Source organism: Solea solea, chromosome 7 (genome assembly GCF_958295425.1).
Source record: "Solea solea chromosome 7, fSolSol10.1, whole genome shotgun sequence".
NCBI lineage: Eukaryota > Metazoa > Chordata > Actinopteri > Pleuronectiformes > Soleidae > Solea > Solea solea.
The window spans coordinates 29,345,828-29,369,295 of NC_081140.1; the positions used below are offsets into that span (position 1 = coordinate 29,345,828).

The 23,468-nt window shown below is 36.8% G+C and overlaps 3 protein-coding genes across 5 annotated transcripts; all 3 read left to right on the forward strand.

Moving 5' to 3' along the window:
- The first annotated feature begins 2,315 nt into the window (after window positions 1-2,315).
- On the forward strand, window positions 2,316-7,882 carry aldoca (aldolase C, fructose-bisphosphate, a). The gene is made up of 9 exons (XM_058633182.1): window positions 2,316-2,539; window positions 3,139-3,257; window positions 3,394-3,605; window positions 3,689-3,743; window positions 4,646-4,806; window positions 5,485-5,568; window positions 5,660-5,834; window positions 5,897-6,096; window positions 7,182-7,882. Exons 2-9 carry the CDS (start codon window positions 3,146-3,148, stop codon window positions 7,272-7,274), a joined length of 1,092 nt encoding a protein of 363 aa, XP_058489165.1. The 5' UTR covers window positions 2,316-2,539; window positions 3,139-3,145; the 3' UTR covers window positions 7,275-7,882.
- Window positions 7,883-9,353: 1,471 nt separating this feature from the next.
- srsf1a (serine and arginine rich splicing factor 1a) lies at window positions 9,354-13,319 on the forward strand. 2 transcript variants are annotated; one of them, XR_009240940.1, is made up of 5 exons: window positions 9,354-9,652; window positions 10,211-10,395; window positions 12,240-12,412; window positions 12,632-13,133; window positions 13,282-13,319. XR_009240940.1 is itself a non-coding variant. In XM_058634716.1 (4 exons), exons 1-4 carry the CDS (start codon window positions 9,465-9,467, stop codon window positions 12,827-12,829), a joined length of 744 nt encoding a protein of 247 aa, XP_058490699.1. In that variant the 5' UTR covers window positions 9,354-9,464; the 3' UTR covers window positions 12,830-13,319. The 2 variants fall into 2 exon arrangements, 1 of the variants encoding a protein (XP_058490699.1); XM_058634716.1 differs by having other exon boundaries at window positions 12,632-13,319.
- Window positions 13,320-15,090: 1,771 nt separating this feature from the next.
- dynll2a (dynein, light chain, LC8-type 2a) lies at window positions 15,091-20,605 on the forward strand. Of its 2 annotated transcripts, none has more exons than XM_058634885.1 (3): window positions 15,091-15,263; window positions 16,878-17,063; window positions 18,156-20,605. In XM_058634885.1, exons 2-3 carry the CDS (start codon window positions 16,932-16,934, stop codon window positions 18,291-18,293), a joined length of 270 nt encoding a protein of 89 aa, XP_058490868.1. In that variant the 5' UTR covers window positions 15,091-15,263; window positions 16,878-16,931; the 3' UTR covers window positions 18,294-20,605. The 2 variants fall into 2 exon arrangements, with proteins under 2 accessions (XP_058490868.1, XP_058490869.1); XM_058634886.1 differs by having other exon boundaries at window positions 16,881-17,063.
- The last annotated feature ends 2,863 nt before the right edge of the window (window positions 20,606-23,468 follow it).

The window sequence follows — 23,468 nt, forward strand, 5'->3', positions numbered from 1 at the left end:
TATTGAAGTGAGTGTTCAGGGTCATAAAATTACCACTTTGTTTTAGTAATAAACGACTTCATTCTCATAATATTAAGACTTTATATCAGTAATATTTCAACTTCATTCTCATAATATTAAGACTTAATATCAGTAATATTTCATCTTTTTTTTTCTCGTAATATTAGGACTTTATTTTAATAATATTAAGACTTCATTCTCATAATATTAAGACTTTATATCAGTAATATATCAACTTTATTCTCGTAATATTAGGACTTTATTTTAGTAAGACTTAATAAAGTTGATGGATGTTCTGAAGGAGGACATGAGGACAGTTAATCTAACAGGATTATTTAGATATTAGTATTTACATTTATCAGATGTAATCCTGTGAGTAAATGTGTGTATGCACACACGTGATATGAAAACTAAATAAATTAGATTTTAAAATGATTATACACAAACACTAAACTCTTAAATGTTTAAGTCATTTCTGTGTCTGCACGTTTACAAATTCACAAATAAAAGAGAAATGAAGTTTGTGACTGTCTCCGCCCGCCTCTGCTCTGCTGCTGTATACACACAAACGCTCTGTTTTCAGGAGTTACGTACTGCAGCTTTAAATCCTCTCTGACTTTGACCCACATCCACCAGGACAAACCACCGAGGACTGACTTTAATAGACCACACAGTCTCTTCATTAAGTGTTTTTAATGAGGAGACGACGTCTCGGTGGACACCAAACACGTGTCCCTGCTGAGACAGCTCTTAATCGTCATCTTCATCATCGTCATCGTCGTCGTCCTGACACTGAATTCCTGCTCAGGCCTTTGTCTTCAGCAGGTCCACCGTCTGTGTGTGTGTGTGTGTGTGTGTGTGTGAGACAGACAGTCCAGTGACCCACATCTCGTCTCAGAGACATACTGACCCACAATAGAGACGACAGGAATGTCCTCAAACACCAGCGTCCTCTCTCAGTCTGAACATGACGACAAAAAGTAAAACTGATTTTCATCTGTTTTTCTTTAAACAACTACTCGGGTTTTTAAGTGTTCATTTTAAGGATGAATTCATGCACAAAGTGTGAATTAAATGTCTGGAAAACAGATGAAAAAGGAGATACGAGAAAATGTTTTAAAAATGCAAATTATCCCTTTATTGTCATATTTATATATCTTATCTTAAATGATCATATCTAGTCTTAACTTATATTTTGTCTTGTATCTCAAATTCTCTCCTAAATCTCTTATATTTAAAATTTTATCTTAAAATATGATATTATCTCTTATCTTTTTATCTTAAATATACCTAAATATCTTAAATCATCACCTTTTTTTATTTTTATTATTACTATCTTTTTTTATTATGATCTTACTTTATCTCTTATATCTTTTATCTCTTATTTCACATTTAAGTTTTTAAGTTTTATATTTAAGGAAGAATTGATGGAAATCAAAGGTTCAGGAAACCCTGACATAAATGTTTTGTTTATTTTTAAGTGAAAATGATCACTTTTAAAACCAGAACATGAGAAATAATCTGTGTTATAGATGAGAGATTATTCTGATGATATATCATCAGAATAATCTGTGTTTGTGAGATTATTCTGATTAAAAACTGCTCCGAGACTCAAAGACTCGGGAGAATTCACGGCTGAAGAGGAAAATTCTCAGGAGACTGGAAACTTTCCTCAGGGCTCGTTCTTTACTAATTAGAATAAAAATAGGATTTTATTTTAAAGCTAAAACCAGGTTGGTTAAAAAAAAGAAAAGAAAGGTTTTTCTGTTGGAAACATTTATTATTTATCAGATGAATTTTCTCTGTAAACTGTTCACCACTGTGTTTATGTCAATAATCACCTTCACATTTATACTGAATGTAAAGTTACACTGAAAGAGTTCATGGGACAATAATTCAGATTAGAATTAAACCAGTTTAAGTTAAATTAAACTCCTTAAGGGTTAAAAACACATGAAACCTGTTTAAATGAATTCAGTGGTAATAGTTTAAATAATAATAATAATCATTATATAAGAGTTCATTCATTTTCTTGGTCTTTGTGAACTTTGTATTTTGTCTGAAAGTTGAAAGTATTTATCTTTTTTTCTCTTATATCTTAATGTTTTTATAGTATCTTAAACAAACGTACATATACTTTTATATTGTGTTGATTTGCATATCTTAACTTTTATATCATATCTCTTGTTATCTTATTTCTTTCTTAAATGATCAAATCTTATAATTATATTAAATAATGTTATTATTGAGATTGAGATTATTGTTGAGGTGAAAAGTCTCTGGAAGAATTAGGGCAAAAAAACAAACCCTTCATTTGTGTAAAAAAAAAAGACAAAAACATCAAGATCAACAATCACGAACTATATTTTAAAATTAGAACAATGACTCATCAAGATTTTGTGATTTAGGGCAGATGTAGGCGTGGAATGGTGGAAGCTCCGCCCACAGGCGTGGACACATGACTACAAACCAGAGCTGATGAGACAACGAGTCTCAGTCACTTCATCACGTCAGACGAGACGAGACGTTTGTGATTCAGGTAAGAAGAAAATCTCTTTCATCAGTCACATCTGCATCACGTCTGTCGCCATAGTAACAGCTGTCTGTTCAGTCCATTTTAAGTTTTTACATGACTCATTTATCTGTTTTCACCCTTTCATTCACTTTATGTTATCTATTTAAAAGTCATCTCAGTATTAAAAAAAGACTATATTTATTACGACTATACAACCACATCTTAGTGCACACCTATGGATTAGTGGAAGGGAATCGGGCTTGTAATCAGAGGGTTGGGCTGTGGTCCCAAACCCCCATTGTTGATTGGACTCAATCTGAGTGTCTGGTTTGGCCAGTAGGGGGCGCTCAAGTGGAAAAAAAGGTCCAACTTTTTGAGAAAAAGACATGGAAATAATAAAGTTTATGATGATAATTCACATCATTTCAAAGTAAAAGTGTTTGTTTTGATAATGAACGATGAGTAGTTTACATTCTAAACATATTTATGATGTAAAATTAATCTATTAATAAATAAAATTCTCAAATAAAAAAATTCCCCACAATCCATGTGTGGGTCTGGACCCAGTGTTTGGGAACCACTTCATGTGTTTGTTTGTGTTGTTTTGTGTTGTTTTGTGTCAGAGTGAAGATGTCGCAGCAGTTTCCCGCGCTCTCCGAGACGCAGAAGAGAGATTTGCATGAAACTGCTCTGCGTATCGTTTCTCCGGGGAGAGGAATCCTCGCTGCAGACGAGTCTGTCGGTCCGTTTCTCTTCATAAATATTCTCTTAATCCTCCAAATGATCAGATTACACAGAAATGAAAAGACTTTCTCCATAATTTACTTCTTTGTTTTTATAACTCCGTCTGTTGACCTTTGACCTTGTCTGCGGCGCAGGCAGCATGGCCAAGCGTCTGGCCCAGGTCGGGGTGGAGAACTCGGAGGAGAACCGCCGACAGTTCCGTCAGATTCTCTTCAGCGCCGATGATCGCATCAACAGCTGCATCGGCGGCGTCATCTTCTTCCACGAGACTCTGTACCAGCACACGGATCACGGCGTTCCCTTCGTCAAGATGATCCGGGACAAGGGGATTCTGGTGGGAGTGAAGGTGCGGCTGCTTCAGACCGAGTCAGACACCACCGGCCTGCTGTAGATGATGAGTTAACACTGTTCACGTCTGTGATGTTTCAGGTTGATAAAGGTGTGGTTCCTCTGCCGGGAACCTGTGGAGAATCAACCACACAAGGTCAGAACTAAACTACAGCGTTCTGTTATGAACCGTCTCTGTTTAATCTGGGACAGAAAGTGACAAAAACAAACCAAACCACATCAGTCGGACACGTGTGGATCCTCTAAATTCATGAAGTCATAATATTTACTTTACATAAGACGAGAAAACATCACATCGTTGGTGGCTGTAGATAACAGCTCATTATTTGGCAGTCAGTGTATTGGTGGATGTACAGAACAGCTCATTATTTGGCAGTTGGTCTGTTGGTGGATGTAGATAACAGGTAATTATTTGGCAGTCAGTATATTGGTGGATGTACAGAATGGCTCATTATTTGGCAGTCAATATATTGGTGGACATAGATAACAGCTCATTATTTGGCAGTCAGTCATTTAAACTCATCCACTTTCTCTAAAGCACAAAAACATCAGGAACGAAAACGCTTTGTTTACGTGTTTTATACACATGAAATCTACATTTATACACAGGAAATCTACATTTATACACAGGAAATCTACATTTATACACAGGAAATTACATTTATACACATGAAATCTACATTTATACACAGGAAATTACATTTATACACAGGAAATTTACATTTATACACAGGAAATCTACATTTATACACAGGAAATCTACATTTATACATAGGAAATCTACATTTATACACATGAAATCTACATTTATACACATGAAATCTACATTTATACGCATGAAATCTACATTTATACACAGGAAATATACATTTATACACATGAAATCTACATTTATACACAGGAAATCTACATTTATACGCATGAAATCTACATTTATACACAGGAAATATACATTTATACACAGGAAATATACATTTATACACATGAAATCTACATTTATACACATGAACAATGACAGTGGTTGTTGTTGTGTTGCAGGTCTGGATGGATTATCCGAGCGCTGTGTTCAGTACAGAAAAGACGGAGCGTCGTTTGCTAAGTGGCGTTGTGTTCTGAGAATCAGTGACACTAATCCGTCTAAACTGGCCATCAACGAAAACGCCAACGTCCTCGCACGATACTGCAGCATCTGTCAGCAGGTCAGAGGTCACCACCCCTCTAACATAAACACCTGTCAGCAGGTCAGAGGTCACCACACCTCTAACATAAACACCTGTCAGCAGGTCAGAGGTCACCACACCTCTAACATAAACACCTGTCAGCAGGTCAGAGGTCACCACACCTCGAACATAAACACCTGTCAGCAGGTCAGAGGTCACCACACCTCTAACATAAACACCTGTCAGCAGGTCAGAGGTCACCACAAGGTTGTTTGTTGAGTCCTGATGAAGCTTAATTTAAGACTTTATACCCGAGGATTTCTTATATTTGCACGCACACATTTTTACTTGTTGTGAATTTAACACAAAGTTAAAATGTTTTAAATAATATTACGGTTGTTAGAAAAGTAGAGATTTACGAGCTAGTTTGAAGAATTGTAAATCGGTGTAAGAATATTTGTCTTTTTTCTAGTAAGGCTGCTTTTACAGTGATTTCCTGAGGAGTTAAATGATCTCGATCACTAGTTTCAGCTCTTCTTCAACAGAACGTGATGTCACTTTTGTAAGTAATGTTCACATTTAGAGGAAAATAGACGATAAAACATGTTGGATGTATAATTTGTGGCTCAGTGAACAGAGTTTGTTGATCTGGATTCAGAATCTGAGCAGTTTAATCATCCCACGTTCAAACTCTCCTGTTTGTTCTGTCTCCATCAGCATGGAATAGTTCCCATCATCGAGCCGGAGATTCTTCCTGACGGAGATCATGACCTGAGACGCTGCCAGTACATCACTGAGAAGGTTCTTCTCTTTGTTTTTAGAGTGTGTTTGTGTGTGTGTGTGTGTGTGTGTGTGTGTGTGGGAACTCACAGGTTCTGCTTCTGGATCACAGGTTCTGGCTGCAGTCTACAAGGCCATGTCGGACCACCACGTCTACCTGGAGGGAACTCTCCTCAAACCTAACATGGTGACACCAGGACACAGCTGCTCCACCAAGTACAGCCCAGAGGAGGTCGCTATGGCGACTGTCACCGCCCTGCGCCGCACTGTTCCCCCTGCTGTCACAGGTGAGAGAAGAAAACCACACACCAGGAATGGAGTAATATATGAGTGTGTCTTCTCTCTGCAGGCGTGACCTTTCTCTCTGGAGGTCAGAGTGAAGAAGAAGCCACCGTTCACCTCAACGCCATCAACAACTGCCCTCTGTCCAAACCCTGGATCCTCAGCTTCTCGTTCGGTCGAGCGCTGCAGGCGTCGGCGCTGCGAGCGTGGAGAGGACACAAGGAGAACGAGAAAAGTGCCACTGAGCAGTTTATCAAGAGAGCGGAGGTGAGTGTAAATTTACGTCAACTTTTACCTGAACTCTCACTGTTTACACTTTGTCATATTTTATTTTGGGGTCATTTCGACTGTGGTATTCAATTTGCTTGGATTTTTGGGATATTTAATTTTTTTTACTTCTGTTGCTCAAAGAAATTGTTCCATTCTTTACCTTAAGTACATAAGATGCACCCAGTGAAACACATTATAAAATTGTACACATATATATACATATACATACATACATATACATAAAACAATTGGTCAATTAGATGTTAAATGGAAAATAAAAAATACATACATATACATATACATATATATATACACATATGTATGTATATTTTTTTTTTCCATTCAACATCTAATTGACCAATTTTTCTTAGTTTGAGATAAATTAAATTCTGCTGGTAATCCAGCAGGTGACAGTATTTCATGGCAAATGGAGGCCTTTATTGAAAATGGTGCCAATGATTTAATTAAATGAAAAGGAAAAATAAAAGTTGTTTATTTGCAGTTTTTACAGATGGGACATTTTTGCACCTAAGGTGCTGAGAGTGTAGCTTTTTTTCGTGACACGTAAAAAATAATGCAAAAAATAAATAATCAATGTTGGTTGTAAACAGTGACATACCAGTTATGTTATCACTTTAAAGGAAACCTCATCATGCTGTTTTTTTAGATGGAAATTGTTGCATATTTTGTGTTTTATGAAACATTAAAAATGATGTAACGTAATGATGTATCATTGGAAGGATTAAAATGCTAAAAATACATTTTTGATGTTGCTTAAATAAAATAAAATAAAAAAATGTTAATTTAGAGTTTAATCACAGTTTAAGGTAGAGGACATTTTTTGCAATTATGGTGCTGAGAGTGTAGTTTTATATAGCTGAAATAATGTAATAAAATGTTTTTTAATGGTAAATATTATGTAAAAGCCAAAAAATAGCATTATGGATTAAAATGCAAAACAAAAAGAAAAATCAGGTTTTCTTAAAAAAAAATTAGTTTTTTAATGACACGACAGTTTAACAACAGTTTCTTTACTAATCTTTGTTCGTTTGTTTGTTTGTTTGTTTGTTTGCTGTCCTCAGGTGAACAGTCTGGCCTGTCAGGGTAAATACTCGGGCGCTGACAACTGTGGAGAAACTAACCCGAGAATCTATGGATCCTATCATACTTACTGAATTACATTTACATTAACACTAAATTAAAAAACGTCACACTTTACTTTAGATATTAATACGCAGTATTTTAGAATAGTGAACACTCACAGTGATGTATATGTGACATGAGTGTCTTTTCTTCAGAATATTTTAGGCTTATTATTAATGCATGTATTTCAGTAATGTCACAAATAAAGCTTTAAAATCCTGCGTTTAATTCTCACTATCACAAATACTAATATTCCCACATACTATAAGTACATTTATAACAGCAGGATAAATATAACAGCAACACTAGTTTGTGTTCATGATTATAATGACATCATAATAATAATAATAATAATAATAATAATAATAATGATAACGTTAGAATCTCGCTCCGTTTCTCTGGATTTGAGAGTGTTTTTGTTTAACTGTTTATTTAACATTGACCTCACATTTAATTAGAATGAAAGCAACAGAATTGACTTCAGGCTCATATTTATGTGTTATAATATTTATGGTATTTATCCTCAGGCAGAAAAACAAATGTAAAGCAACAACAATGTAATACAGCTGTGTGTGTGTGTGTGTGTGTGTGTGTGTGTTTTCACACAATAAAACAGCGTTCATGCAGAGTCTGAAGAAGATGATGTTGTGTTTTGTGTTTTATGATGTTAATCTGTGTTAATCTCTTACCTGTATGAGGCGTATGTAAGTCTGTCAGTTTTACTAAATCATTCAACACTAAATTATGAACATTTTCAGTCAATAAAACATACCAGAAGATTCATTTAAATATTTATTCCATATTAAAATAACTAAAAACTTGGTTCTGTGGTTATGTTGTTCCTTCACGACACAAACATGGAAATAAATCAGTGAATAAAACTAAACATTAGTGAGTTTTTTTTCCCCACAACTCTTCCCAGAGGTTAATGTTCTTGTTTAACAATAAATATAAAAACTTTATAATACCGAATAATAAAGTTAAGATGTGGACATTTACTAGACAGTACTGACCCACTTCAATCACTGATGTCAATGGTATATATACATATATATAACATGTGTAATAACATATATATATTATATATGTGTGTATATATATTATATATATATACACAGTGTATATATATATATATATATATATATATGTTACAGTTGTGTGACTTTAATTCTGAGGGAAAAAATTATCTCTTTTATTTGTTTAGTTTTCAGACGACTCTCAGAGCAGAAACTAAACTGAAAACCTGCCTGATCACAGTTATTAATCCTCGTAATGTGTTACATGACAAACAGATAAAATACAGATGTGTTTTAGTTAAACTATAGAATGATGCTGATGCTGATGCTGATGATGAAGATAACGTGTGTGTGTGTGTGTAGAGAACACAGAGCAGAGGAAACATAAGCCTTGAACTTCAGTCTATGACTTTGTTTGCTCTGTGACGTGAAACTGATCTTTGTTTGCTTTACTTACTTTACAAAAACAAAGTCATGCAGAATTCAGGGTCTGTGGCAAAGTCAAGATGTTTTATTTTTTTTTATTTTAACATGTTAACATGTTAACATGTTTGGCTCACTGCTGACCCCTGATGTAAATCCTAAAAAGTATTGTCATAATTTCATAATTCGTCTTCTTCTATGTTGTATTATTAAGAGCTTTCTGCATTTTCTGTATAAAATCTTCTAGGTAAATATATTTTTATTCATTATTATGACCTTCAAAGTATTATAATTTTAACTTATTTTGGTTTTATTTTGTTGAATTCTGTTTTATATTGTATTCACTTCTGCGATTATGTATGGATTCAAGCATTAAATATGACAGTAATTCAAATATATAAAACTGAACATATAGAGTTAAAAACGCACTATTCAAACACACATTTGCTGAAATCTTCAAAGAAAACCGTCGCTCTGTGATAAACTGCGGGTCTAGTTCGCGCCGCGGATGTGTCGCAGCGGCCGCGGTGTTTCCGGTTTTCATGAACCTCGGTGAAGAAGAAGCGCGGTTCCCGAAAAACACGAGCGACAAACGCGTCCCGCGCCGACCCCACCGCCGTGACACCTTCCGTCAGAATATCTGTGTGTACACTCAGATAATTTCCACAGTTCCACAGAAACACGCATCACGTTAAGCGATCACGTTGGTGCGTTAGTTTCCGGCCGCTCTCAGTCTCGGTGTGACCGCAGCGCGTAACCGTTCGGAACCGTTTTTTAACAGAAATGTCGGGTGTAGTGCGAGGCCCCGCTGGGAACAACGACTGCCGCATCTACGTGGGGAACCTCCCGCCTGATATCCGCACGAAAGACGTGGAGGACGTGTTCTACAAGTACGGAACGATCCGGGACATCGACCTGAAGAACCGGAGAGGAGGGCCGCCCTTCGCCTTCATCGAGTTCGAGGACCCGAGGTACTGGAGCCAAACGCGGGGTTAACCGTTAGCTTCTCGGGCCGCTAGCAGCGCTATTGTTGTGTGTGTGTGTGTGTGTGTGTGTGGAGCTATGGTTAAAGCTAACGTCCAGCGCGTGCTAACACTGTCCCCGGCGAGCGGGTTCGGACTAAGTCCTGGAGTCTGTGCAGCACTGTCTTCATTTATATTCTGTGTTTTAAATGTTTATTACACAAACTAAACATTTATAAACAGGGTTTTATTTGTGTTGTTTTGTTTAAAAGCTCGTCTTCAGTGTAATAAACGAGCACGTTGCTCGGTCCTGGCTTTGTTTCTGTGGTGAAGGTGAGGAGCGTTTCGTGAACGCTCACAACCGTCATCTGTAATCAATGCAGTGTTCAGTCTGCGCGTGTGGGATTCTCGTGCTCACAGCTTGGGGTTGCATTGTTCCGTGTAATGAAGTGTAATAACGTGTAATAACGTGTTTGCAGTAACGGAGATGGAGACTAACATCAGCGTCTGTGTCGCTTAGTGAAGCCCGGGCCGGTTAATGACGAAGCCGCTGTGTTTGTGGAACAGGGACGCAGATGATGCGGTCTATGGACGGGACGGTTACGACTATGATGGATACAGGCTGCGGGTGGAGTTCCCTCGCAGCGGCAGAGGCTCCAGAGGCGGCGGCGGGTATGGAGGGATCGGTGGAGCCCCCAGAGGGAGATACGGTCCCCCGTCCAGACGCTCCGAGTACAGGGTCATTGTGTCAGGTAGGTGAAAGGATTTCTTACTGCTGGAGACTGAACTTCACTACCGCTGCTGCTGCTGCTGCTGCTGCTGTTTGTTTTATAATGTAAGTTAGGATTGTTTGCTTTGATTTTGAAGAGGTTTACCTGAGTCTTCCTCATTGAAACTGGTCCAGGACTTAGTGAAAGTGAACTTATTCTCATTCCCATGGTCCTGATGTGATCACTTTCTAGGAGATGTTGATTCATTTTGAGGTCTTTCAGTTTGTTTGGTTATGAAGGAGATTTTCACAGAAAAATACTGCAAATTGTATTAAATTAGAATCTCTCTGCAACATTAAAAATGTTGTTTACATGTAGAATTGATCTATATGATGTACTTTTTATTTAATATAACCACACCGTGTCACTCTACACCACAGTTGTGAGTGAGTTTAAAATATCCAGCCTACAATTGCCAACAGACATTTTAAAGTGATAAACAGGTTGTCCAGCAGAGGGTGCTGTGAGAAGCAATGTTGTAAACAAACACACCTCAATTGTCCCTCTGAGCAACAGCAACAATCACAACAACAAAACAGCATCTGCCTCGACAGGTTGGGGTGAAAGGAAAGAATGGGGGACAGAAGATCAGCTGGGATCTGTAGCCCTGACCGTAGAATGTGTTTAACACATAAATCATTACTGCATTTATATTTGGTGAGATGACAAATGCATCATAAACAAATGAACAGTGGAGCTCAGTGACAGTGTTTGTGTGTATATTTTACATGAATCACAAACATTACAGACTAACGAGCAGAAGATGAGTGATGAAGCAGATGAAGAAGAAACGAGTGTTACTTTGTCACTAATGTTGATCAGAAGCTGATAAAAAGTCAGTCATGGTGATTCAGTTCAGTCCAGCTGTCAAACAACAGTGTTTGGTTGAGATTCAGAGACGTTCACATGGAGCAGTCCTTCTCTAAGACGAGGACACAGAGGACGTTTGTTGGGATTCATTGATCAGCTGTAATTAGAGTTAGAAATGTTATGCACAGATTTGCTTTCACTTAAATATAAGTCTCATTAAAAAGTTTAAGGAAACACTTAAACTTGCAGGAGGAATTCCACTCCTGCAAACCAGGTTTGTGGTTGTTGGTTGATCAGATGATTGTAATAATCAGCATTGGTCAGATATTTCGGTTTCACACTGACACACATGTTCTCTGTTTATCAGCCTGGTCGTCGTCCTCTGTGTTTCTGCTCCTCATTCAAACTCATCCCAATGTTCACATCTGTCAATCATTACTCAGTTATGGCTCCTGAATCCAGGTCGTGGTCCATCATTTATTGACGTGTGATACGTGTCAATCAATCACGACGGCAGCTTCTCTAAGTTAAACTGTACGTGCAGCTGTAGATCTCTGTGTTCTCTCCTGTTTTTGCATCATGAGTGTATGAACACATGAATTTAATACATTTAAATGGTCTGACGTTCACAGTTTAATATTCATTTTTATTTATTGTGAAGGATCAAAGCTCAGTGACCTAAAGAATGAGTGTGTGTGTGTGTGTGTGTGTAAACCTGTGTTTTTGAGTATGTAAAGATGTGCTCAAAGTAATTATTATCTTAAAGTAACAGTACTTTTACTTGAGTAATTTCCTCTGGTCCTGAAGATGAAGAATTTTCACCAGCATTTGCCAAACTTGATAATTGTTGCAGTGATATTAATCTGTAATAGTAATTTTACTCTTAAAGACGAGGTGTGTTTAGTATAATTAAGTATTTGTCTGTCTGTCTGTGTTTGTGTGTGTCTCTCTCTCTCTCTGTCTGTGTGTCTGTCTCTCTGTCTGTCTGTCTGTCACTGTGTGTGTGTGTGTGTCAGGTCTTCCTCAGAGCGGCAGCTGGCAGGACCTGAAGGACCACATGCGTGAGGCAGGTGACGTGTGCTACGCCGACGTTTTCAGAGACGGAACCGGGGTTGTAGAATTTGTGCGCAAAGAAGACATGACCTATGCCGTTCGAAAGCTGGACAACACCAAATTCCGCTCGCACGAGGTATGTGTTACTGATGTGATGTAGTCTCAGGGATAATGTGTCTTTGCTGTGTCCAGGTGAGTACAGGTCACAGGTCACAGGTCACATGTCCTCCCAGCACACCTGGCCCTCATCTCCTCCATCCGTTCATTTTTTTTTTCTTTTTACGATATTTGAACCACGGAAAAGAAGCCGGGATGTTGTCTTTTGAATGTCAAGTTCTCTTGTTGTGTCCGCCAGGGAGAGACTGCTTACATTCGTGTGAAATTAGACGGTCCCCGCAGCCCGAGTTACGGACGATCACGCTCCCGCAGCCGTGGCAGCCGGAGCAGGAGCCGGAGTCGCAGCGCCAGCCGCAGCCGCAGCAATTCCCGAGGCCGCGGCAGAGGATCGCCACGCTACTCGCCTCGTCACAGCCGCTCTCGCTCCCGATCCTAAAACTTCCTGACCCATGTTTTGATGTGTTCCTCCTCCTCCTCCTCCTCCTCCCCCCCTCCTCCCTGTTTTTACCTCCTTATGAGTTTGTCCAGATGTTGATTTTTAATTTTTTTTTTCCATTTCATGTCCCGATGTCGTTGTGGACGATCTTGGTATGTAGATGTATCCTCTCTCCTCACCCTCTCTGTAGCCGCTTCGTCCTCTTGTCTCCTCCTTCCTGTTTCCTCCCACCTTTTGCAGCGGTAGAGATTCTCGCTGCGCCGACCGTCAAAAACGCCGAGTTTGTGAAACTCTGTGCTTTTGAGTATGAAAATGACTTTTGTTGTTTTTTTTGTTTTCTTTTTTAAAAACACTCGTCTGTTGTTGGTTGGTTGGTTGGATAATGTGGGGTGGATCAGTCTGGATGGGAAGCTGGATGCTTAACTGTATTTTACCCTTGTGTCTTCCTTTAGACATCTGAAGAGAAGGATTAAAGTGATTTGGAATAAAACCATTGTGGAGCACATTTCATTTGTATGGTCAGGATAGGACATCTAATTGAGGATCAATCAGTCAGAGGCAATGGTACGCTTCATATTCCATCATAAATTCAACGTTTTGATTGGTTGCCATATTCATGCATGTCATAATGAACTGTCACACGTGTGTATGAAAGTGTTAAACCTGCGACTCGGCAGCGTTGTGATGTAAGAGTAAATGTAACCAAAAAAAGAAAGAAAAGAAAAATGACTTTGTGGTAAAAGGGGTCGATGACTTTCTCATGAGTTTCTGTGGCTTCTTATCTTTCTCTCTTTTTCTTTTTTTTGCTCAAATTGGAAAAATAGCAATTAGGCCCAAACATTTTGACATTTTATTCTAACGGTCTGCCTCTGATTTTCTTCCTGGTATTTCAAGGTTTTGATTGGAGGAGTGTCTCAGTGGATCCCAATCCTGGAGCTGGATGAGTGGATCGATTAGGGAAGGGATTAGGCAAGGATGGAAGCTCGGAACGGGATCAGTTTTCCAGGATCAAAATGAGCATTGATTTCAGAACTAAATAAGGCGGAGTCCCAGAGCAACATATTTTTTTTTTCCTCTCTATTAGGCCCCTCCCCCTGCCTCACTTTAACGTTTTTCAGTGATTTATACTTTTATTTTACAAGAAAGAGGAAACTCAGGACCAGGAAGTTGGATCACAGGATGGAGTCGTAGATGCCTGGTATGAAGGAATGAATTAAATTAATGCGGGTTTGATTTGGGAAGTAGTTTGTATGTTTCTATTTTGCTTAATCTCCTTTTTTTCTTTTAGCATTTTCAATAAAACAAATGTAAAACAAAGACACTGAAGTTTGTTTTCTTTTAACCTTCTGAAAAGTTGATCTATCTCTAAATTATTCACGTTCTGTATGAAATGTGACTTTTTATGGACCAAAAAGTTGCAGATTTGAGGAAATAAACAAGAAATTAACAGAAGATTTAACTCATTCTTGTCAGATATTGATCTCGATGTTGAACTCAACTTGTTTTTAGTTCAGATTTTTCGTCTTCAATTGAAAAATGGTTCTTTTTATTCTGTCCTCGGATGATAATCTAGATTTATATGCTGAATATTTGAAGTAAAACATTTGAGGACTTCACTGAGGTTTAGGAAATGCATTTTACCAAAAATGATTTATGCATCAAACAGAAAATTGATGGATTGATGGAACATAATTTCCTATTAATGAGGTAAATAATTAATAGTTTGCAGTCACTTCACGTCATTGTTGCTTCATGTATTTATTGTGATTTAAAACAAACTGATAAAAAACATGTCAATGGTAAATAAATCAGTTATCACAAGAGACCGAAGGGTCGTTGAAGATATTTTTTAATTAATTAATCAAACATTAAATGTCTGGTTTACCCATTAAAAATATCACAGAAATGTTATTAAAAATGTCACAAAATGTGATGACATCACAATGTTTACATTGTGATTTGGGTCAAAATATTTAAAGTTTGTGCAAAACTCCAACCTCAGGTTTTAATTAATGAATAAAAAGTCATAAAATAAAATCAACAATAATGAGAAGATAAAGCGCTTTAAATAGAAAATAAACATCATAATGATTCTGTGTGTGTGTGTGTGTGTGTGAGACTGATGCATTATGGGATGAAATAAGATGCAGGCAGACAGAAGCAGGAGAAAAAGCAGGAGGAGGCTGAAGATCAACCAATGATGAGGAGAGAGAGGCGGAGAGAGAGAGAGAGAGAGAGAGAGAGAGCGAGCATCATCATCCACGCACACACACACACACACACACACACACAGGCAGCAGAGAGACACTGAAGATCTTCATCTTCTTCTCAGCAGAAGATCAGAGACAAACCTTCTTCTTCATCACCTTCATCACCATCCTCTTCATCCTCAGAGGAAACATCTGAACCATCGTCAGGCTCGAGACAAACCGCGGTGAGTCACACATGAAAAAACACACGGGACGATACAAATGTGTCATGTCACTATCATCACTGCGATCCACGGTGTTATCGCGAGGACTGGACCACACACACACACACACACACACACACACAGCTGCTTTTAAACAACAGACACAGATTAGGCTGTAATCTACATTAATCTGTTGGTATTTGTTAGTAACAATGTTACACAAACATAACTCATGTGACTGAGTTATGTAATGTTACAAAAAACCCGTCACTTATGTTACAGGAAATACTAAACTGTTACAGAACGTCATGACATTAGTAAACAAAAATGTTTACTTCGTTAATCTCAACAAAAATATTCAAATGTTATAAAAATGTGTTTTTAATGCGTCAAAACTGTTACTGACGAGACTATAAATTAAAGAATTTATTAATGTTACAGAAAACTTGACTTTATTAAACGTTAAAACATGTTACAAAAACATTTCTTTCTTAATAAAATGTGTTAAACTTTTTTTTAAACTAGATTTCACAAAATGACAACGTTCCAAAAACCATGTTAGTTACGTTACAAGAGATATGAAAATATGTTACAGAAAATTATAACATTAGTAAACATGTTGCTAACATAAAAAAATACTGAAAGAAAACATTAAAATGTTATAAAAACTGATTTGTTTACATAAATGTCACAAAAACACGTCTGATGCTACAAACAAACTTAAGAGTTAATAATAAACTTACTATACGTTACCAAATGTTATTATGTAACAAAACATGTTTCTAACATTATTAAAAATGAAGCTTTGAAACCTGAGAATTATAAAATAATGTGACGTTTTATCGTGGCACAAACTTTTATTTATTGTAATGTTACTTAAACATGTTACTAATACGACAGGAAAGCGATGTAATGTTCCATAAATGTCTGAACTAAATGTGTTTAGTTACAATAATGTTGTTTTATAATGTTATAAAATGATTTGTTGTTATACATAATAACATGACTAATGTTACAAAGAGTTTGAGTGAAAACATAAACGTACAAAACAATCACGACGTTCTCGAATGACTCTGGAAAGACACAGCTCCCCCTTGTGGCTCCTCGAGGAAAATCACTAGGCCTGTGTGTGTGTTTAAGTTCATGAAAACTCACCACGATGAATTTGATGATCAGCATCGTTCTGAGAGGATTTTTTTACTGTTTGTCTTCATTTATTTTAATCTCTTCTTACACATGAACATTGTGATGATGATCATGTCTTCTTCTTCTTCTTCTTCTCTTTCTTCTTCTTCTTCTTCTTCTTCTTTCTTTTCTTTCTTCTGCTGAAGCTGCAGCTTCTTTTATTAGAAAGTAATTGAACTCCAGCTGTATTGAGTTTCACAGACAGAAGTCATCATGTGGTCGGTGTAGATTTACACTCATGTATCTCTTATTATTGTTGTTATTATTATTATTTTATTATTATCATCACAATCTCTGCTGTTATTTATTAAATATTAAAACATATTGACATATTGATTTCTCGACGATTCATCACCAGGTTTGTCCTCTCACAGAAAGTTGTGAAAACGTTGGTCAGCATTTATTTTCAGTGCAGAATGTTATGAGTAAACATTTGTCACTCTTCCTCAGCAGGTGTCCTCCTCCTCTTTCTCCTCTTCATCCTCGTCTTCGTCCTCCTGAACCATGACGGACAGGAAAGCCGTGATCAAGAACGCAGACATGTCTGAGGACATGCAGCAGGACGCCGTGGACTGTGCCACACAGGCCATGGAGAAATACAACATCGAGAAGGACATCGCAGCGTACATCAAGAAGGTGAGAGGAGCAGACGAGGACACGCGTGTCTCTGTCTCTGTCTTTGTCTCTCATTCGTCCTCAGAATGACACAGAAGAAAATAACAGACTTTCAATCAGAATCAATTAAAGTTGCAAAGATGCAGAAAATTCCAAGAATATTTCCAGAAACTTTAGTTCAGGGAATTTTGGAAATTTGATATTTAATGAAGAAAAAAACAAAAACATTTACTAAAACTTTTAAAGGTGTTTTACAAAATATTTTTTTTCTCTCTGAATTTTGTTTGTTTGTTTTTGAGAAATAATTTTTCTGAAAGGAAAAATCTAATATTTCTCCACTTTTAAAAAAACATCTTAAACTCACCCACTCAGACATTCACTCATGTTAATCTATGAATGGATGATTTTCCCTCTCTTCTTCTCTCTTTTTTCAGGAGTTTGATAAGAAGTATAATCCCTCTTGACACTGATTTTCTCTCTCTTTCTTCAGATGTTTAATCCCACTTGACACTGATTTTCCCTCTCTTTCTTCAGATGTATAATCCCACTTGACACTGATTTTCCCTCTCTTTCTTCAGAAGTATAATCCCACTTGACACTGACTTTCTCTTTCTTCAGATGTATAATCCCACTTGACCCTGATTTTCCCTCTCTTTCTTCAGAAGTATAATCCCACTTGACACTGATTTTCCCTCTCTTTCTTCAGAAGTATAATCCCACTTGACCCTGATTTTCCCTCTCTTTCTTCAGAAGTATAATCCCACTTGACACTGACTTTCTCTCTCTTTCTTCAGATGTATAATCCCACTTGACACTGATTTTCCCTCTCTTTCTTCAGATGTATAATCCCACTTGACACTGACTTTCTCTCTCTTTCTTCAGATGTATAATCCCACTCGACACTGATTTTCCCTCTCTTTCTTCAGATGTATAATCCCACTCGACACTGATTTTCCCTCTCTTTCTTCAGATGTATAATCCCACTTGACACTGATTTTCTCTCTCTTTCTTCAGAAGTATAATCCCACTTGACACTGATTTTCTCTCTCTTTCTTCAGAGGTATAATCCCACTTGACACTGATTTTCCTCTCTTTTCTTCTCTCTTTCTTCAGGAGTTTGATAAGAAGTATAATCCCACCTGGCACTGCATCGTGGGCAGGAACTTTGGCAGCTACGTCACTCATGAGACCAAGCACTTTATTTACTTCTACCTGGGTCAGGTGGCCATCCTGCTCTTCAAGTCTGGCTGAGAGCGCCGTGATTGGTCGCTGACGAGAGTTCTTTAGTTTCCTCGCTGAGTGCGAGCGGTGAAACGCAGCGGTGGCCGACGTCAATCATTCTCTAATAACGACAAACATAACGATGCACGCGGAGCCGAGCTCAGCTGCATGGACTTTACTCTGTTTATTATTCTCTCTGTGACCTAAGTTTGACTCAACTCCTTCATTTATTTCACTTTGACTTTTGTTATCGATGCTGTTAAAGATTAAAAACGAGGCTCGTGATTGTAGAGATGAAAGGAGAGGCTCCACCTGCTGGTGGACGTGTAGAATCACACTGAAGACAAACGCTTGATTCACTTAATCGTTGACGTTGTGCGACTTTAACGGAATTCATTCCCCAAACGGACGTGAATTTTTTCAGCGGCCGCTTCCAGAAAACGTTGTCACGGCGACGCACGGCGACATTTTCCCAGCGCTTTAAATTTTCACTGTGACGAAGGAAAACAAAGCAAATAAAGAGAACGGAGGTTTTAATTCAAAATAATCTGTGTCATCGCGCAGGAAAATCATCTTTGATTTAATTTGAATCTGTTTGTCGTGAAACAGCGTCGTAGAAACATCATCAGTCTTTAGCAACGGCTACGTTAACTAACTGTTAACTAACTGTTAGTTAATGCTGTAATAAGCATTTACTTACTGTTAATGAATGTTTTAACTCTTAAATAACATTTAATCAGGTTATTAAAGGAAATAATCAACTTTTAAACATTAATAAAGCTACTGATAACCTAAGTTAACCCAGTAATAACTGTTTATTGTCACTGAATAAGTGTTACTTAACTATAATGAAGCATTTATTAACCTTTATTAATGCTCCTTAGTGACTGTTATTGTAAAGTGAGTCATGCATTGTTTCACAAATACAATAGAGTTTGTGCTAAATAATCCTTACATGAGCATAATTAACCATTTAAAAGCCTTTGTTAATGTTCCAACAACACAGATACTAATAATGTGTTCACAAGGGTCACGATTAAGTCTAATAAATGCTTCATTATAGTGAAGTAAAGATTATTTTGTGTCTATTATACATTAAGTGTCACTTAAATACAGTAATTAACTGTTAGTTCACGCAGTAATAAGCGTTAACTAACTGTCAATTCATGTTTTAACTCAACATTTAATCATGTTATTAAGGTCATTCATTCATACGTTATTCAACTTACGGTTTATACGTTTAACATTTATTAACCTTTATTAATGCTCCTTTGTTGCCCTTATTGTAAAGTGAGTCATGTTTTGTTTCACAAATACAAAATAATTCCCTTAAATAAGCCTTACATGAGCACAGTTAACCAATAATAACCACTAACTAACCTTTATTAATGTTCCAAATTTGTTTACAAGGATCACAATAACGGTTAAGTTGTGCTTATTACTCACAGTTAAGGGATTTACGTTTTACACTTTACAAACAGCGTCACGAGGAGCAGTAATAAAGGGTAAATTATGCTTAAGTAATGATTTTAGTTAAGTTGTCACTGAAACTGAAAGTGTTGTTCTTTACAGACACAGAAACCTTTAATAAATGTTAGTTAACAGTTACTTAAGCCTTAAGTAACCGTTAATTAAGAGTTATTTACCGACAATAACAGCAGCTTTACAGAATAATTAAAGTTAACTAACCTGAACAACGTTAATAAATGCTTCATTAACTGTGAGTAAAAGCTTATAACAGCGTTAATTAACGTGCTGTAATTTTTTACATTGTTTATTTCAGACTGCTTTGTTGTTGTTGTTTTTTTATTGAGTAACATCATCATCATCATCTTCATCATCAGTGAGACTTGAGTTATTACAGTAGTTTATATTTTCCTCTGGCATGAACATGAACATGTAGATTTTCTTGCAATTTCTCTGCTGTTTTTCCTGCTGATTTCTCTACTGTTTTCCTTCTGATTTTCCTGCAATTTTCTGCTGTTTTTCCTGCTGATTTTTCTGCTGTTTGCCTGCTGATTTTGTGCTTATTTTCTTGCTGTTTTTCTGCTGATTTCCTGCTGATTTTTCTGCTGTTTTTCCTGCTTATTTTCTGCTGATTTTTCTGCTGTATTTCTGCTGATTTTTCTGCTGTTTTCCTGCTGATTTATCTGCTGACTTTCTGCTGTTTTTCTGCTTATTTTCCTGCTGTTTTCCTGCTCTTGCACATTTAAACATGTGCCTGTCGTTGCTCTCAACTGTAATTGCACTTCATTAGAAAAACAGACGCTGCACAACCAAAATCACATCAACTCCATCAAATAACAATAATAATAATAATAATAAAAAAGATTCATTGTTGACTTATTTTTTATTTTTGTCGCTGCATTTTCTCTGGGAAAACTATGATTTAATGATTTATCTCAAACTTTTCTTTGGCATAAATCACTATATTAAGATTAAAAGTCATCATTTTGAGTTTTTAAAGAAATCATAAATCTGAGACCGGTCATTATTTTATATATTGTAAATGTATATATAGTTTTTCTCATAAATATCTCACCTCTTTCTCCTGAAATCATCAGAAACACCAGACTGAGAAAGTAAAAATGTTTAAAGGACGAATGAATGAATGAATAAACTGTGGAGACAGACTGAGGTGAGTGGACAAACATAAAGACCACGACGCGGTCTCGGCTGCAGCAGATGGAGCTGGGTCTGAGTCCAGAAGAAGTCCAGTAGAGACTCCAGGACAGAGACAGAGACGTGAAGGTGCTTCAACAGGAGAGGAAGACGCTCACTCTCTCTGCTGATAAAGCCGTGAAGGACACTGACACTGAGATGATGCGTCTCCTGCAGAGAAGAAGCTCTCAAGTGACGCAGAAGATCAGATCCAAGCAGGAAACCGAGGTGAGACGAGTCAGAGACCTCTGAGCGCTTTGAGGACGTGACAGCGGCTGTGGCAAAGGTCAGAGGTCAACTGCAGGATGTCCTGACCAAGAGGTGGACAAACATCTCACTGGCTGTGACTGAAGTAGATGTTTCACCGACAGAACCAGAACCAAAGACCAGAGCTGAATTCTTCAGATATTCACAGGAAATCGCACTTGATCCAAACACAGCAAATACACAGCTGTTATTATCTGAGGGAAACAGAAAAGTAACATTTATGGTATGTGGTCCACATATTGGTCGACATACTATACTATGACTTTTGTCACATATTGGACGACATACTATACTATGACTTTTTTATCAACTTTTGGACAACATACTATACTATGACTTTTTTGTCTCATTTTGGACGACATACTATACTATGACTTTTTCGTCAACTTTTGGACGACATACTATACTATGACTTTTTTATCAACTTTTGGACGACATACTATACTATGACTTTTTTATCAACTTTTGGACGACATACTATACTATGACTTTTTTGTCTCATTTTGGACGACATACTATACTATGACTTTTTTGTCTCATTTTGGACGACATACTATACTATGACTTTTTTGTCACATATTGGTCGACATACTATACTATGACTTTTGTCACATATTGGACGACATACTATACTATGACTTTTTTATCAACTTTTGGACGACATACTATACTATGACTTTTTTGTCTCATTTTGGACGACATACTATACTATGACTTTTTCGTCAACTTTTGGACGACATACTATACTATGACTTTTTTATCAACTTTTGGACGACATACTATACTATGACTTTTTTGTCTCATTTTGGACGACATACTATACTATGACTTTTTTGTCTCATTTTGGACGACATACTATACTATGACTTTTTTGTCACACTTTGGACGACATACTATACTATGACTTTTTTGTCACACTTTGGACGACATACTATACTATGACTTTTTTGTCACATATTGGACGACAAACTATACTATGACTTTTTTGTCACATTTTGGATGACATACTATACTATGACTTTTTGTTACACTTTGGACGACATACTATACTATGACTTTTTTGTCACATATTGGACGACAAACTATACTATGACTTTTTTGTCTCATTTTGGACGACATACTATACTATGACTTTTTTGTCTCATTTTGGACGACATACTATACTATGACTTTTTTGTCACATTTTGGACGACTTACTATACTATGACTTTTTTGTCACATTTTGGACGACATACTATACTATGACTTTTTTGTCAAATTTTGGACAACAAACTATACTATGACTTTATTGTCACACTTTGGACGACATACTATACTATGACTTTTTTGTCACACTTTGGACGACATACTATACTATGACTTTTTTGTCACATATTGGACGACAAACTATACTATGACTTTTTTGTCACATTTTGGATGACATACTATACTATGACTTTTTGTTACACTTTGGACGACATACTATACTATGATTTTTTTGTCACATATTGGACGACAAACTATACTATGACTTTTTTGTCACATTTTGGATGACATACTATACTATGACTTTTTTGTTACACTTTGGACGACATACTATACTATGACTTTTTTGTCACACTTTGGACGACATACTATACAATGACTTTTTTGTTACACTTTGGACGACATACTATACTATGACTTTTTTGTTACACTTTGGACGACATACTATACTATGAGTTTTTTGTCACACTTTGGACGACATACTATACAATGACTTTTTTGTTACACTTTGGACGACATACTATACCATGACTTTTTTGTCAAATTTTGGACGACATACTATACTATGACTTTTTTGTCACATTTTGGACGACATACTTTACTATGACTTTTTTTTTGTCACATTTTGGACGACTTACTATACTATGACTTTTTTAGTCGTTAACCCGTCGTCCAAAATTTGACGAAAACATCATAGTATAGTATGTCGTCCAAAATGTGACAAAAAAGTCATAGTATAGTATGTCGTCCAAAATTTGATAAAAAAGTCATAGTAAAGTATGTCGTCCAAAATGTGACAAAAAAGTCATGGTATAGTATGTCGTCCAAAATGTGACAAAAAAGTCATGGTATAGTATGTCGTCCAAAATCACCTAAAAATATATTAGTTACAGTCAGGGGTGGGATTCGAACCGGTGTCCCTTTGGGGAGGCTAGCACCCAAAAGGTAGTGTCATAGACCACTCGGCCAACTAGAAAAAGTAACTTCCAATTATTTTTTTGTTAGAAACACGATATATGACAAAAAAGTCAT

Excerpts from the sequence above, each read along its gene's own strand:
- srsf1a (XM_058634716.1), top strand. The coding sequence starts at position 9,465 with ATGTCGGGTGTAGTGCGAGGCCCCGCTGGGAACAACGACTGCCGCATC. Across the intron at positions 10,396-12,239 it reads GTACAGGGTCATTGTGTCAG|GTCTTCCTCAGAGCGGCAGC; the intron begins GTAGGTGAAAGG and ends TGTGTGTGTCAG. Across the intron at positions 12,413-12,631 it reads CCAAATTCCGCTCGCACGAG|GGAGAGACTGCTTACATTCG; the intron begins GTATGTGTTACT and ends TGTGTCCGCCAG.
- dynll2a (XM_058634885.1), top strand. The coding sequence starts at position 16,932 with ATGACGGACAGGAAAGCCGTGATCAAGAACGCAGACATGTCTGAGGAC. Across the intron at positions 17,064-18,155 it reads TCGCAGCGTACATCAAGAAG|GAGTTTGATAAGAAGTATAA; the intron begins GTGAGAGGAGCA and ends CTCTTTCTTCAG.
- aldoca (XM_058633182.1), top strand. The coding sequence starts at position 3,146 with ATGTCGCAGCAGTTTCCCGCGCTCTCCGAGACGCAGAAGAGAGATTTG. Across the intron at positions 3,744-4,645 it reads TGGAGAATCAACCACACAAG|GTCTGGATGGATTATCCGAG; the intron begins GTCAGAACTAAA and ends GTTGTGTTGCAG. Across the intron at positions 4,807-5,484 it reads ACTGCAGCATCTGTCAGCAG|CATGGAATAGTTCCCATCAT; the intron begins GTCAGAGGTCAC and ends TGTCTCCATCAG.